The 17,207-nt window shown below is 42.5% G+C and overlaps 1 protein-coding gene and 1 long non-coding RNA gene across 2 annotated transcripts; one reads left to right on the plus strand and one right to left on the minus strand.

Moving 5' to 3' along the window:
- Nucleotides 1–781: 781 nt before the first annotated feature.
- mims2 (mitochondrial inner membrane scaffold 2) lies at nt 782–4,185 on the plus strand. The gene is made up of 3 exons (XM_085923790.1): nt 782–1,228; nt 2,025–2,224; nt 3,434–4,185. The coding sequence occupies exons 1-3, from the start codon at nt 899–901 to the stop codon at nt 3,648–3,650; spliced, it is 747 nt and encodes a 248-aa protein (XP_085779916.1). The 5' UTR covers nt 782–898; the 3' UTR covers nt 3,651–4,185.
- A 6,209-nt stretch (nt 4,186–10,394) lies between these two features.
- On the minus strand, nt 10,395–16,975 carry LOC147049489 (uncharacterized). Its single transcript, XR_015067611.1, has 4 exons — nt 16,795–16,975; nt 11,155–11,233; nt 10,808–10,889; nt 10,395–10,732 (listed from the first exon to the last, which is right to left on the minus strand). It is a non-coding gene; the product is annotated as an uncharacterized LOC147049489 (long non-coding RNA).
- Nucleotides 16,976–17,207: the final 232 nt, after the last annotated feature.

Genomic DNA, 17,207 nt, shown 5'->3' on the forward strand with positions numbered 1-17,207 from the left:
AAGAACGCGTGCCGGCAAAGTGAGGCACGGAGACAAAAGCGAGTACAAACACACCATGCGGACCACATCCCCTGCCTGCCGTGACCTTGCTGCTGTAGTGCAAGGCCAGCTGGCTGCAGTCCAGGTCCTTCAAAGAGCCTCCTCATTGAAGGCTCACATGGCTCAGCGCCAGTGCGACAGTAAAAGCCAAGACCGGAAGGCGTTTGGTCCCAGGAGTTGTTTGGACTCCTGACCACCAAATGGAGGACTGGATGAGAGGAGGAAGGTTCTCACAAGTCCAAATGATATGTGAATGGCAGCCATGAAAGATGCCCAGTGGGGGGTCATTTTTACTGCAGCTATTGAACATCCTGTTGGCATTACATCAAGGTGGGGAAAAATCAGCTAAGGTGAGGCGGACCGTTGCCATTTTAACATAAAGGCCACCACAAATTCTACACAGAAAGGAAGTCTTTGTTAGGGTTAGTCACAAAGCATCATATCTCAGAACACACCTCGGCTCTGGCCTATCTGTGTGGCGTTTGAATGTGCTTACGTGGGTATGCCAGCATCCTAGAGTTAGGTCAAAGTAAAAAAAAAAAAAACATTACAGGACAGTTTTACAAGTTGTGGAGCTGTGGCTTAAATGATGAGAAATGCAGCAGCGCCCCCTCGTGGCCTTGACTGACTACGCACGTTATATACGTCTTACAGCCGCGTGCTTTGTCCTTTTGACTGGAGCCTCCTCCCGTTCAGTCTGCGGTTGCGCGTCCTGTCTGTCAGGAAAGCTTTCGGCCGGTTTGGGAGGAGGTGGGCTGGGGGGGGGGTCACAGTCAGCATGTTCGGACCTTCACTCCGTGTTATCTTGCGCTACTAACGTAAACATTGTAGACTCCTCTTAACTCGTTTTGAGGACAGCATGACGGCCATGTTTCGGATTCGTTTGACGAGGACGACAGCTTTTGTGCTCCGCGACGCTTACTCAACCCCGTTGACGTTAACGAGGGGATTTCATCGGGACCGAACCTGCTGCGTGGGCTCGACGCTCGTACGCTTTATAGGACAACGACCCGAGCCGTACCACCACCACCACCACCACGGTTTTCTAAACCCGGACTGGGGACACTTGATGCGCCGCGGCTGTTTAACGGAGCCGGTAGTTTTGTTTACAATTAATAATCGCGGGCTGTCCACCGCGGCGGCTGCCCCAAAGAAGACCACCGACATGGATGACAAGACCAACGCGGAGGTATTGTAACGCTGCTGCGTAATGGTGCACCCAACGAGGGGGGAAGAAGGGGAAGGGTGTCATAATACAGTGAAACGAAAGTACCGTCCGTACTTTCACTTTACGTAATTCAGAGTCTGTGTCGCGCATGCGCACAGCTCCCCATCCGGCAGGTGTTCACCCGTGAACATAAAATAAATTGTATAAATTCATTGAGTCAGTAACACAAACTGTGTCAACAGGCTGCAGTACAACAAAGTGTCTTTTTTTTATATAAAGTATCAAATATAGAACAATGACTCAAAAGACAAAAAGTAAATGTTAGGCAACTGGCAGAAGGTTGTCAGCCTCAGGGTGGAGGTGTGTAAGTAATCGTGTGTGTCAGTCTGACTCGACTCGTGTGTTTGTGAGAAGCTGTTATCAGTCACAGAGGTCCCACTGTTCCTCCTCCCATACATCCTCTGGCTGCCTGCTCACATGACCCTCCCAAGGTCACCACCGCCGCCCCCCTTTACTTTGAGTCCGGCCTCAGTGGCCTCTCTGAAAAGCAGAAGTCCTGCTGTCTCGCTTTCTCGATTGTGCTTTGTCGGCAGGGCTGCTAAGCCCCCTCCAACTTTACAGTACGTATACATACCAGTGACTTTCACAGACCAAAACACCAATGGCCAATATTAACATACAGTAGGCCCAAATGTTCATCAAAAATGGGGAAGGTTTTATTCCGAGAAAGTACATTGATACTATTTGGAGTCTGTACTAAAAATCGTATCACAATAATTGTATCATTTGTTATATTGTTTCATTTCATCCCACCCAGGGCGAGAGCAATCAAAAGGAACCGCCGCTAACTCCTACGCCTGGCGGAAAAGCCCCCGAGGAACCCGAGCTGGAAGGAAATAAGCCCAACAAGACCCAACAACTCAAAAAAGTCTTCAAGGAGTATGGAGCTGTGGGAGTTTCCTTCCACGTGGGGATTTCTCTCATGTCTCTGGGAATGTTCTACCTCCTGATATCCAGGTGACACAAATAACTTTCTGCCTTGTCCCACCCACACTTTCTCAGAAACATGCCTTATATAGTAATACTACTCTTTCCATTATATGTACTGACGATGGCATTGATGTGACAAAACCTTGGCAAAAGAAGCAGGCCCTGGACTGATCACCAGTCATTTCCAGGGCAGAGAGATAAAACATTTGATGGTTTATGGTAAAGTAATACGGACGTTTTAACATCAATAACAGTCCTCATCTTTATGCTAATAACAGTCCTCATCTTTATGCTACTGCTTTATTGTTGCGATTAGCAGCTTTGGTTACGTAATACTCGTCTTTGTCCTCAATTCTCCCCTCCAAAATATATATTTTTTACTCTCGAAGAAATACCACAAAATGTTTGGATACTTAAATATAAAATATAGATATCTTTTGTGGGAAAAAACACTGTTAAAAAAAAGAAAACTTCCCACCCCCCATGAACAGTTTTTTTTTTTTTTTTTTTCAAAGGTTTTTGATCTGAATAATAAACAGCAGCAAGTACAAAGTTCAGTGGAAAAAAATGCATGAAACTCTCATGTAGCCATTAAAAATAACAGTGAAGCCTTTCAGCGCGCGTTGAATGTGACAGTTAGGCATTTTGCCAGCAGTCAGCATAGCAAAGAGATTTGCAGCAGATTAGCAGGGGAGCCCGCAGCCTTCCTTGCACAGCTGATAATAAGCCTGGCGTGGAAAAGCCACTGTCTCTCGTACCCGCGTAGCATTATCACATAACGCTTTGCCGCCTTGTACTCGGCTGATTAAAGCTAGCACAGTGCGCTCAGCTCGATAACGCTGAGGAGTCACTCGCCTTTTTCACACAGATGATCGCAACTACCTTTTTAACAACCAATGGAAACAGAATATTGTTGCAACTGTGCACTTTTTACACACTATTTTAAATGTTTCAGCTCCAGTGTCGGATGTGATTAAGAAGAAAGAATTATTCCAACTGCTTTGCTCTGAAAAATACAACTTAAAAATACAAGATAACTTTTTAATCACTCAGGCATATTGGTGCCCTGTGACAAAATTGCTACATGACTAAAAAAGCTAAACAAAAAATTGGGGAGGGGGGTGTATGCATCAATAAATTGATATTGATATATCATTGATATCAATGATATATTTGATCACGTTGAGGATAAAGCGCGACATACCTGTGACCACTTGTGCGCCTTCATCTTCCTAGCGGTATCGACATGGCGGCGGTGCTGAGCAAGCTGGGCTTCAGCGAGACCATCATCCGGTCCAAGATGGCGGCGGGGACCAGCACGTTCGTCCTGGCCTACGCCATCCACAAACTGTTTGCGCCCGTGCGCATCAGCATCACGCTGGTGTCCGTGCCGCTCATCGTGCGTTATTTCCGAAGGACGGGACTCTTCAAGCCGCCCACATCCGTGCCCTAATCAATGACTGTTGGCCGCCATATTGCCTTGGGAGAGAAGGAGAAAGAAAAATACGTTTTGAACTTTTTGGGAATGCTGTGACCCATGTTTACAGAAACATGACTAAAGGGAAAAAAAAATAACGATCAGATGCCATTGTCGTTAGAATTAGAGATCTTTTGCTTTTTAGCTGTGTTCCTTCAATCTGTGAAATTTCCTTTTTGGAATGACTCAAAAAGTTGAGCTCTTCCTCCCTGCATGTCAAGCTTATTTCTCTGAAAGAAAAAAAAAACACTAGGGAAATTCTTTTGGTGAAGAAAATACTTTTGTTTTAATTCTGAGATTTATATTATATTTCCCTAATACGCCCTTTATAAATAAATCATTTATTGCTCTAAAACAAAACCACTTTTGCTCCTAAAAGAACGATTTCGATTCTGTTTAAAAAGTACATCTTTTTTTATTTAAAAAACTCGAGGCCTACTACATAATTTATCCAAAAATGCAAGTATGCCCCTGAATAAATGTTTTCTTCAAAATAAAACTTTCTTCTTTCCTTTTGTACTCTATTTTCTGAACAGAGGTTTTGTAACAAGGTTACTCAATTAATTCTTAGGGCTGCAATTCCTGTTTTTAACCCCACGATGGGGCTCCTGTACTACAAATTCAATTGTAGCCATTCTCAACTTGTCAAATTAAACACCAAAGACTAATTCAACAACGAGTTGGATTCAGCGACAAATTAAAGAGGATGAAATGATTGACAGTAAAGTTGTTTTATTTTATTTGTTGTCACGCCTCAACTTGTGTTGATTTAGGGTTAGTCAACCTCTATAGAAGCAGCCCGAGTTCTTTGTGTTTGAATCAGTGGAGTTTTTAAGAACCCTCTGAAGTTGGGGCTCAAGTCTATCAGTTGATGTTTGAGCCTTTGTTAGAAATGTTTCTTTACTCTATAAAATAGATATTTGTCTCATTTTTGAAACACCTTAGTCATTGCCTGTGCTACAGTATGTGCGTGCGTGTGAATAATTCAGTGAGGAAAATAATAGAAGGCCAAGTTAGTACAGGCTCCTATGAATGGAAAAAATCATGGCAGCTCTGTGACACAAATGAATACACTCTGAACACGCACACGCGCGCACACACACACACACACACACACACACACACACACACACACACACACACACACACACACACACACACACACACACACACACACACACACACACACACACACACACACACACACACACACACACACACACACACACACACACACACACACACACGAGGGAGAAGAGCAAGTGTAGGCCTCATTAGCCATAAGGAGGACAGGGAGCTGCCATCGCCTTTCCATCCCCTGCATGTCCCCGATGGCGAGGAACAAATTGGTGACAGCGCTCTCAGCCTGCCAGCCGCTGCCTGCCACGTGCGCCCGACTCAGTTCACGCCGGTCTCTGGCGTCCACATTGGCAACCATTTGCATTTGTGAACCTGACCCCCCCCCCCCCCTCCCACACAATGCAGCAGCTACAGCAACTCATGAGTGTCTCAATGAAGAGACCCACCCTCCTCAGTCTGAAGAGTTCAAGGAGGGCTCAGACGGATGCTTCCGGACTACAGTGTCAACATCAGCACCATCTCACACGTACACAGTGAATCTAGAAGTGCTGCAAATTGCTGATGTATGCAGCGCGACTTCAACATATGGCAAGTGTGCGTGGGTCTTGTCCTTATATTTGCCACTTTCCAGCAAGTTCTCATTAACTTTAGACAAACGTCTAACGAGTCGCTGGAGGAATTGGCAAGCCACACCGTGCACGTAAAAATCAAGTTTCAGTGAAAATCTCGGTTTTGTTCATGTAAAATAGTTTTGTCGCCACCTTGTGGCCCCTAGAGGCCAATGCAGGTTTTGAGAACCAGTGAAACTTGTTTCGAATTGCTTGACATGCATGTTTAATGGGCTGTTTGCACAAAACGCCCTGTGTTGACATATTGTGGCTCAGTCTTCCCGTTTTAAAAAATGACTTCATTCTTTTGACAATTTTAACATGACATGGGAAACTATCCTTGATAGATGTACATCATCTTTGAGAAATCTCCAATAGAGCGCTGAGCGGCAAAGAGATGGTTTGAGATTTACGTCCTCTCACCTCCACAATTACACTACGAGTCAATTTACATAAAAACATCCAATTCCATCAGAAACTTATTTCATATCGGACAATATACTGATATTTTCTTGATATATTGTGCAGCCCTACTCTGAAGTATTTCATTTCCCAAATTTGTTGTGTTTAAGTCTCCACTATCATCAGAGGCAAAAAAAATGGCAGCCTAACACTGGCAAAGCCAACTCGAGGGAAAAAGTCAGCGAAGGATTCAGCCGTCATTCCAACTCTTGAGTGCTTACTTTTACGCTTTACCCTTCTTATCTCCTTTTTTTTTGTTGGGGCCCCCTCTTCCAGCTTCCACACTTGCTGTTCTTCCCTTCTTTTGGCTCTTCTCCAGAGTTAAGTTTAGCAGGTGCGCTTGGCGGTGGCGTCGGCGTCATCCTTGGAGCACCTGTCAGCCATCTGCCTTCATCACCAGTGACGTGCCGCCACGGGGTCCGCCAGCAAAGGAAACCTGCAGACGCAGCCCCCCCCCCCCCCATCATCACCCAAACCCCACTATCAACAGCTGCATCTTATTATTTGAAAAACACAGATGCCAATCAACTTCCGCCCAAGACGATTTATTTATTCCGCTTCATCCTCATCACTCCTCAGGAGTAAGATGCTCACCTGGTAAATTTGAGCAATTATAATGGAGCAGGGAGAGTCGAGGAGAAGTGCTAGTCTATATTGGGGAGGGTTACTTTAAATGAGCTAAATGCTAATGCTGCATCCCAGGGTTAAGTTCTGAGGCAGAAAAAAAAAAAAAAAAAACAGAGGCATCGATTTCCATTGTACAACCAAACGGTGCAAAAACGATCTGGCACTGGACGCTTGCAATTAACTACGCTAAATCAGCTAGCGGACACACAATTGGGATATTTACAAGTCAAAGGTGGGCAATAAATGTTTCCAAGCTGCCATGTGGGAAAACTGAAACGGTTGCTGAGAGCCGCACCAACATGGAAAACCCAATCGCGTTAAAGATTAATTTCATTTATTTGATGTGCCGTCGAGACGAAAAGGCCCTGTTGCATGTCTGGGACAAAATGGCCTTATATGGAGCTGCTGAGTGCTAAAATTTCCCAACACACCACCAACCCCCTGATACCCCCTCCACACACGCACCACCACCACACCATAAGCAGACTGCTGACCAGGCGCAGAGGCGACGTTCGATACATTTATTCACGACACGGTTTCATTTCGTTTGGAGCGTTGTTGGTGAGAAGCCGCATCTATTCATCACAGCTCGACAACAGCCGCAAATATAATCATCGCTCATTCGGCAGAGTCGGTCGAGCCCCGCCGAGTGGCCAGCTGATCCCACTGGAGGACACGCCACGTCTTATGGAAATGCTTCTCAGGCGTAATTAAAACCTAAAGTCATTTGGAGCCTCTGCAAATGGTTCACCTTTAAATTAGAGTTCACTGAATCTGTAAGACCAAAATCTACCGAATCCATCAAATTGTCAGGTGTCAACAAAAACATCCATGGCACAGAGACACCTGACAAACATCCATCCATCCATCCATCCATCCATCCATCCATTTTCTAAACCGCTTTGTCCCCACGGGGGTCACGGGTGTGCTGGAGCCTATCCCAGCCGTCATCGGGCAGTAGGCGGGGGACACCCTGAACCGGTTGCCAGCCAATCGCAGGGCACACAGAGACAAACAACCATCGAACCCGCACCCTCCTAACTGTGAGGCGGACGTCTTACCCAGTGCGCCAACGAGCCGAACTGACAAACATGCTAAAAATTAAAAAACAAAAAACAAAAACCCTTCAATTTAATCGTTAGCTTACAGAGCATAAAATGAGCCCCTCTGTTCAAACAAATTACTAGCGTTTTTTTCCCCCCTTTCCAAGATTCCCAATCTGATCAGGTGGCTCCCCTGCAGGTATTCATGCCAGGCGCAACCGGTGGCTGACAAACATGCAATTACAGCCCTCTCCTTTCATAAACTATATTAATAAACCAACAGAAGAAGCCCGTGTAATTCATTGTCATGATTTCATTAAACGCCCTCATCGCACCTGGAGATAAATCTATTCAGGTTGTGGCACTAAAATGAGTTTTTTTTTTTATCAAGAGAGGAAAGGCTATTATTTCTCTCGCCTTCAGATAGGAAGTCGTCTGTCACCCTATGATATTAAACATTCCGCCAAGATTTATGACATCCGAATCTATGCACGCCACTCATAAAAACACAAGTTATCATTTTTGTACTATTCAAAACAAAGTTCTTAAATTGAGATAGCATAAAATTGTCACGTTGCTCTTTCGCTTTTTCGAGTGCTAAACCTGCTAACAAATTCAGCACTTTTTTTATGATTTTTTTTTTTTTTTTTAAAAAGGTGTTATCCACATGCAGTAGGTGAAAAATTGCTTGATGTGATACAGATTCAACACATGGTGTGAGAAGTTGAGAACAGCTTCTGTGTAGCTCAGGTTGGAGGCTAGCTGTAAACAGGCTAACCGTTAGCTAATCTGTTTACTGAGGTCACTTGCGTGTGTGTATAAAAGTGCAAATTAATTACACGTTTTATTTGTTGCAGTCATCTTACTCAAGTCGTTCAAAGTGTAGTGAGCGCAAACTTTGGACATTCTCGGTCTTTCGTGAACTCTCAGCCAATTTATTTCAACAAAGAGGGCTGTGTGAGTATGCGGTAACATTAGCCCTCGGCTAAAATAAAGAACAATAGTAACGGAGTTCATAATGAGATATAGACAATGTTTACTAGGATTTTTTTTTTCGCCTGTTCCTGACACTTTTGGATAATTAGAAATTCCCTTGCTCAAACTGAACCAAGAAAATGACTGCCTTTTCTGAGAAAGTGGCTTGATAATCAGAAGTAAACATTGTTTAATTGGATCCCCCCCCGAGTTTCTGAGACTCAATGAGCCACTGAAAACTATGGGCAAACTTCATTTTTGTCGATTTTAAGTTAAATGTAGACATGAAGAAAAAAGGGGGAAGCCAATTTTGACATAGAGGAAGAGCTGTCCATTAAATTTGCACATGAACATTTGCATGAACTACATGAGAGAAAAATGTGGATGCTTGTGACACAAAGTGCCGAAAACTCATCTCGAGCACCTCCACAAATCTGTCAGCAGCCCATGTGAAAGTTTTTGACAAAATCCGTATTACTGGGCTGGCAAAGAAAACGTGACAAAGAGTGATGGTCAGGAAACTGTTTGCCGTCTGGAGGAATTGGAAGGCATTGGGTTCACAGTCTTTTAAAAAATGCATCAAGGAGGAACTCACGGAATGACAGAGTCATGACCGGTGTCATCCCAAGCCTCAAATGTGCTGCTCAATAATGAAAACAAGTCCTGCTAAAAAAGAAAAAAAGAAAAAAAGAAAAAGGCTATTAAAACGACTTCCTGAAATTCTAAACGTACAGTTTTAGATCAACTTAACAGTGTTAAAAATGAAACTTATTTTCGTTTTATAATACAGTGGTTAGCATATATTTGTGGCGAGTCAGAATTGAAAATGTCACTTTAATGATGAGGATTTTTTTCCAAAGGCGAAACTGTTTTGAAATGAGAACTAATTAGCAACTTATGCGCACACAATGATTTGTTCCATCAACAATCCAGACTAAATTTAGCTCCTTCCCGACATACAAAGCTTGTCTCTAAATTGAAATGCGTCACTTCAATACTACTTTCCTATTTAGACAAGGCTTTAGTTCTGGATTTTCCAGTAAATAGCTCTTGATAAAACAGTGAATAGGTGAATTTAATATCCGATCGGTGGATTTTGATGACCTTGCACTGAAGAGATATTCCATCGTTTTTTTTTTGTTTTTCTTCGACCTAAATTGTGTCACTTACACCATGCAATGTAAATCCGTCCATTGTGAGTGCATGCATTTGCCCGGCGGGCACAGGGACAATTTGTCAGCGACAGTGATTGTTATTTTTCACGCCTCTTGAGAAACTGTGAAACAGATTGTGCTGTTTTTTTCTTTCTTTCCATGCTTACGCTCACACATGGACGTTAGCTGAGAAGCCTTCTGCTTGAAAGAGCGCTCTTCTCCTCTGCCTTCTGCTCAGCCAAATCACAAATAACACCGCGACAACTTTCTTAGGCACGGCGCAGACTTTTGAACCCCGGATGGAGACAACCCCACGGTTGTGTTTGCGTGTGTGAGAAATAGCTGGAATGCAATCATCCATTATTTGGAGGCAGTCACATGTTGGGGGTCACCACATCTAGTTGTAAAGTAAGACGAGGGTTCGGCTGAGCGAAACAGGATTTATGTCACAGATGTGCTGTTAACAGCACCTGGTTGAAATTCTTAGGGGGGAAAAAAAAAAAAAAAAGTTTTCTTAAAATGTTTCGAGGTTTTTGACCTTGAAGGTCTCACTGTATTACTGTTGTTGTTCACTTAGCCAAATGAAGAGGTTTTTGCTAGCGCGAGCGTTCCGACTCATTTCACCAAACAACCAAACATTTCCTTAATTGCTCGTTTCGACCTGATGAATATCGCCTGTTCATGAATAAATGGGACTAAAGGAGGCCCCGAAGTTGATTAATAACCCCCCCCCCCCCAACCCTTTGTTCTGCATTCTGGAAAAACATCCATCCATCAAATAGCGTATCCCATCTGACTGAATAAAAGTTGCACCCTGGACTGGTCGCCAGTCAATTACAGGGCGCATACAGAGATAGACAACCATTCACTCATATTCACAGTCACCATAAAAAAATAAACACTGTCTTTACCACATGATTAATTATGTAGTAATTCAACTGTACGCAAATATAACCGCTGGATTAAGGCAACGTTAAGAAGATGTGCAGAGAAAATAACTCTTCTTACACCCTTTTCTTGTCAAAAACAGAGTTTGTGTTAGATTGTATCTTTTCCTTGTTTCCTTCCTCAGCCTTATCAAATAAGGCTTGTTATCAGCAGGCGCTCGCCTAATGAACAAGAAAGCAAATAGCAGCACAGATGTTTCGAGAAAGTTTGACGCAGCGACGTCGCTCAAGTCCAACCTGTCGTCGCCGCGCAGCTCTTCTTGACTTGCGTGGGTTGACAACAGATGCTTGCCAGCCATGTGTCTGTCTGGAGAGCATGCTACATCAGAAAAAGTAAATTAAATAGGAGCTGTAACAACCACGTGTGTCCAATTATTATTGTTTTTTTTGGGGGGGGGGGGGGGCTGGCATTTCACAATGTTTATAAACATCTGTTACTCGATAAATCTAAATCTCGACATACAAGTTGGAAGTTTGCGAACAGAGTGGAAGTAGTTTTACAAAATGCTGGAAGAACACATGTAGACAGATAATACTATATTCTTACGGCTCTATGAAAAATACCTAATATTACGGCAACTTACTGGCAGTCGAGGTCTATTCTTCTTGATTTGTGTCTGCCTTCCACTTGGCCAAGGCGGGCATAGCAGGAATTGCAGCACACTGAAATGGATTCAGACACAGATTTAGATTTTTTTTTTTTTTTTGGGCTAGAATGACTTAATGGCATTTCTATACATTTCAATGGGGAAAGATGATTTGAGTTTGGAGTGATGAGCGAGACGTCCTCCGTGCACATCAAGTGGGTTACGGGTTAAAATATTCACGTGTGTGTGTGCGCCTGCATTTTAGCATGCAGACCGTGCCCGCTGTGTATGTATTTGTACGTGACGCTGTCTCTCAGCCTGACAGGTATATTGTTGAGTTAGAGAGCCACACACACACACACACACACACACACACGCGTACGCACACAATCTTGCCACGGCAACGCGTCCTTGCCCGCTCAACCCCGTCTGACAGCGAGCCGCCACATGCATGGCCTGCGCCTCATGCATATGGAGGAGAGGGCAGGAAGAAGGAAAAACAACCATCTGTGTGTGTGTGTGTGTGTTCTGCACTGTCTGTCTATGATAAAAATCACCCATCACAACCTACTACTTAAATATTTGTCAGTGTAACAGCACTATCCAAAGAAATATTAGGCCTATGGGGACAAAGTTGGATTTTTGCCAAGAAAGAAGCACACAGACTGGATGATAAATGATAAAATATGATCATGACCATAAATATGATCAAACATGCTGGGTAGTCAACAAGTAACACCAGTTCTGCGCTAGGTTCTGAAAGAAATGCAGAAATTCAGTTGTTTGCCTTTAATCAGATTATATTAACTGGAAGAAAAATAGATCTCAACTTGTTCCCCATCACTTTATTGTTGTAACATTAAAACGCCCCCCCCCCCCCCCCCCATCCAAGAAAACATTGAAATTAAAAAATAAGCTTATTCTCAATTTTACTGACCATAACATAACTGAGCCTGACAAAATGATTGTAAAATTATTAAAGGTGCAAATGACTAGCTGGAAAGGAGCAGAAAACATATCAAGAGATGCAATCGATCAGTTTATGTCACTGACACTTTGTTGGGGAGTGAGATGAGTCGCTTCCTCATCTTTTCAAACAAAAGTCAGATCTGGCGGAAAGGAATGCAGATTGGGCGTGCAATCATTTGCAGCGACTCTCACAAGGTCACAGCCGGAGAACACTCGTCAAAATATTAAAAGAGTATTACCGTGACCTGAAAGAGGGAGGAAGTGATAGGAAGTGCAGAGGGTTGGCAGATGTGGGGTTTTTTTTCTTTCCCACCAGGGAAGGAAGCATTTTCTCGCGATTTCAAGGATGTGCGTTGCGTGCCGGCGGAATGAAAGTTGCCGCAGACAAAAAAGGTCGAGGTACAGCATGTTTAATTCTCTGCAGAGAGGCAAAGGTCTCCAATCAAAATTCCACTCAAGTCCAAACGAGGGTTGTAATGAGGTAGGGAAAGAGTAGGAGGCGTGATCGTCGGAAGACCAATCAAGACAAAATATAGCCAGGTGGAAAATAATGATTTTTATAGGTGAAAGGGCGCGACGACAAGTCGCACACTGATCTGTCCCAGGAAGCTGGTCCGGCTCCACTTCGTTTGTCATTTAAAAAAAAAAAGAAAAAAGAAAAGAAAAAAATGCACACCTATTTTTGTGTTCCGCCCGAAGAAACATGATTTACACATCTCGTCAACAAAGTCACACATGTCAAAAATATGAAGCAGCAGCGCATCAGTGAGACAGAAATAGAACTCAGTCATTGAGAGATGAATATTTGTGCGGGTCAAACACTTTCTTTTCGTGCCTTTGAGTGACATCAATGAGACGTTAGATCACAATTATTATTATTTTGCCTTCAGGAAAAGGAGCTGAAAAATAGAACTTTCTCCAAATATGGCTGGCTGGCGGTGTGTTGGAGAGTTCACAGAGCCATGATATTTTGGTGCTAACACTCCAAGTGTGCGTGTGCATGTCTGTATCAATGGACGGCAAGAAAATAACCTAAAATGGATCTCTAATGACTCACAAAGCGTTTCAGTGTCAGACTCCTGGGCTCTCCTAATCCTGTCCTTAATGGACAATCTACGGCACGTCGCAGCATGCGGCCATTTTTGTGTGTGCACGCGCTCCCATTAAAAAGCAATATGCTTCCAGCGAGCGACGGTGACCTGCCCAGTGGGTATTGTCTGTTGCCGGTTAGCCATATTTGTGTTGGCGCATGTGTGTGTGTGTGTGTGTGTGTGTGTAGAAAAGCTGCTGACAGGTAATCGGCATCTCAACAGGGTGCAATTGCAAGGTCACGCACTCACAGAGTGAACAGCTTCATTTATAAGTGCTGATTGTGGTGGGGAAGGGCTAAACCTCCAGGGCAAATAAATAAATAAAAAGGTTAACATATGTGCCAACAACTTGCCACCAAAAACATCAGGACCCCCCGTGAGGACAAAGCGGTTCAGGAAATGGATGGATGGATCGAGGTTTGGGGCATTATTTTAAATGTGCTTTAGCGCTATTGTTATGCTACTCGGGTCAAATATGGGACTTTAAAATCGATTAAGTAAATCGCGCCCCGCTATGTAGACATGACGTCAGTTTACGTAATTATACTTTTTCCGGTATTGTTCTACTCAAGACGGCATGGAAACAGGAGTTCGGTACATTCCGTCTGCCAGATCATTAGGCGAGTTGTTTGAAAACTGTAGTTAACTTTATTACACAAAACGGTTTAATATTACACTTGAAACATACTTTATATAAAAAAAAAAAAACTAATTTTAAATACTAATGTGGACAGAGGTGGCCGGTCTTCGGCTCCATGCATGTCTTCCAACTTGTCAGCGGGGCAATGAGTGACTCTTCCTCCAGATATTTTTAGACAAGGATTCATTTCATTGGGTGAGATAAGATGCCAGTAGTAAGATGGATAAATAAGTAAATAGGTCATGGTGCGAAAAACAGGAGGCGGCGGCAGTGTCGGGCTAGTTTGGCCCCGGGCACATCCATTGATGCGGCGGAGATAGAGACGCCTTTCATCGTTCCCTGTGAACATTCCACAACTGTCACTTGGCGACTCCAAGTGAGGGTGACTATCTTAACTCAGATGTAGCTTTCTTAAAAAAAAAAACAACTCATTTGCACTCTAGTCAAACGCTGAACCCGATATTGTTAGGATACACCCACAGAACGACAAAAGAAGCATTTACAAAAATCACGAAACGTGAAAAAACTGCTGACACATTGACAAATTCATCGATGATTAAATTAATGATCAATTCCATCCCTACAGTACAGAATTTTTTATCAAACATAACCGGGCATTAGTATTCTTATCTACTTAATAATGCAGCTGATGCCTTGTTATCTATTGTCCAACCTGATAAACAAGTCAATTAATATTTTTCTTCCACAGCAGCCACACGGGTAAACATACTGAGTTGATCAATTCAAAAACGCAAAGTTTCTGCAAAGTAGGAAATTTTGCCCACAGTATATAAATTCCTGCATATCCTCGTGCCATCTTTATGTCACACTACGAGAAAAGCTTACACTTCACGAAAAAGTCGAGTCGAAAATTATGCTGCATTGGCAAACTCAAAGTTTCCTTCCTCAGCCGAAGAAGATACATTATAAAAAATATATATCATAATAAAAAAAAGTCTAACAAAATCTTCTATAAAAGAACTACATAATATCCAGTTTGTCATTTCAGGACAAGGCTTGTTGGTGCATTCCCAAATATTCCGACTCATTCCAAAACCATCGCTAGTCGCGGTGGGAATGACAAAATGATTGTAAAGGGAAGACATGGCGTCAAGACTCTCACAAAGGCTGAAACATGAGCACCATTAGGACACAATTATGACGCGTTAGCGCAGCATGGATGTCTCAATTACAGCCTCGCTGCTCTAGATTTTTTTTTTTACACTCACATCAACTTTAATGATGTCAGGTATTGTCGTGACACACACCCTATTAATTGCTGACGCTGTCATTTATCCCTTTGCTCATTAAACAGATATAATTTATAGCAGCACGGGTTACCGTAGTAACAGGATTTTGAAAATCAATTTGTCCTTCGAAATGGTGAGTGTATTCTTTCAATAAGAAGAGATTAACATGGCTTTGATATATGGGCAACATTAGGCGGGAGCCTAGCAGATGGCCAATACAGTGCACCATTATGACAATTACAGACGCAGAGTACTTTTTCACGCTGTGTTTTCTTGCTTACGGATCCATTCTTTTAACACTGCCAAGTTGCCACCGTTTTAATCGCTCCTCCTCATAGTGATGGATATATCGTTCTCGCTTAAAGTGTCACCATTTGTTTCCCGTTTTATAATGGAGTGCTTATAAAGCAGTGCACATACTTGGGTGGTTTCAGGAGTTACATTTATTTTTGGTTTACTTTTATCTATTTAATTTACAAAACAATTTGTTATACTTGGTGACAGTGGAATAAATAAAATAAAAAAAAATTAAAACCACACGCGTTTAATACTGTTTGATGTGGAATAACATCCAAAAATGAATCATGAATAATCATGAAATTTATATTGTAAGTCTTCTGAGGTCTTAAAAGTTATCATTATACTTTTTTTTTTTTTTAAAACTCTATTAGTGGTTCATTCATTCATATATTCTGCACCGCTTATCCCCACGAGGGTCAATAAATGTTCATAACAGTAGCTAAGATCCAACATTACTTTAATGGAGCAATTCAATTCATTTCAATTCTATTTACCGTAATTTTTGGACTATAAATCGCTCCGGAGTATAAATCGCACCAGCCATAAAAAGCACAATAAAGTGGAAAAAAAAACATATATGTCGCACCGGAGTATAAGTCGCACTTTTGGGGCACATTTATTTGTCAAAATCCAACACCAAAAACAGACATGAACCATAAACGATACGGTATGCTAACGTGACATATACACAAACGAGGAGCTGAGAACAGGCCTGACGTAACATTCAGTTATTCAAGAAAGTATTACATAAATAACACGTTTATAAAACCATCTCTGTCACTCCAATTCATTAAATCCATCGATCTTGCTTTATGTAAACAATGCCACATATGCACCGCATATGCTCACGTCGGACCCGTTGTAAGTTGCATTTCTAATTATTCCACAGACCCATATAACAATATATAAAGTATATTTCAAATAACTATCATATGACACCAATATTATCAAACCATCTGTGTCACTCCAAATCATTAAATCCATCGATAAAATTCCTCGTCCTTCGTCAACAACGCTGCGCGTGCGCTGCAGAGATCTAGTATATAACTATATTGTAGCGTTAACAAAGTACCGGGAAAGACGTGGGTTTGGTAAACGGCGCTTTATTTAACAAAACAAGAGTTCAACAAGCCAACAACCACTGAACTTCCTGCCACGGAGGTGGAAGAGAGCTCCATAGAATAGGAGCGGGCGTGTGTAAAAGCCATAATCGTTTTTCAAACCTTCTGTGTCACCCCAAATCCTTAAATCCTTCAAACTCTTCATCCTCCGTGTCACTTACAAACAAAGCCGCTAATGATGCTGGTAGTACGTGGGGCCCTTTCCTAACTAGCGATGCTGGAGCAACAACATTTTAACTAGCGATGGTAAATCAAAATGACGTTACCTTGAAGCTGAGCAATGTGGTTGATTGCGGTCTTTGAATATTTGGGCTCCAAGTCAAATTGAAGAAACATATGTTAATATCCTAAAAGACATGCTAGAAGCTACTTTCAAACTTCGGCCTGTATTACTCGGTAGCCTACTTGACTCGGCGAGAAACATCACTGGGTGACACCTGACGACAGGTAGCCAATTAACGGGAAAAACCTCACTGACTGCTGTGTCAACCTTCTACCAACAGAGGACGCTAACAAGCCGTGGAAAAGTTTGTTTATTGTTTGTTTTTAGACAGAAAATTTCTAACATGTTCGATTTATGTGACCTTCCTCCGAATGTCTGTGTGGATGTCATATAATGTTAATGCCACTGTGATCAACTTGGTCAACCAGCCATTTTTTTCGTGTCCTAATTTCAGGC

Source organism: Syngnathus leptorhynchus, chromosome 11, assembly GCF_054491065.1.
Source record: "Syngnathus leptorhynchus isolate UIUO chromosome 11, UIUO_Slep, whole genome shotgun sequence".
Classification (NCBI taxonomy): Eukaryota; Metazoa; Chordata; class Actinopteri; order Syngnathiformes; family Syngnathidae; genus Syngnathus; species Syngnathus leptorhynchus.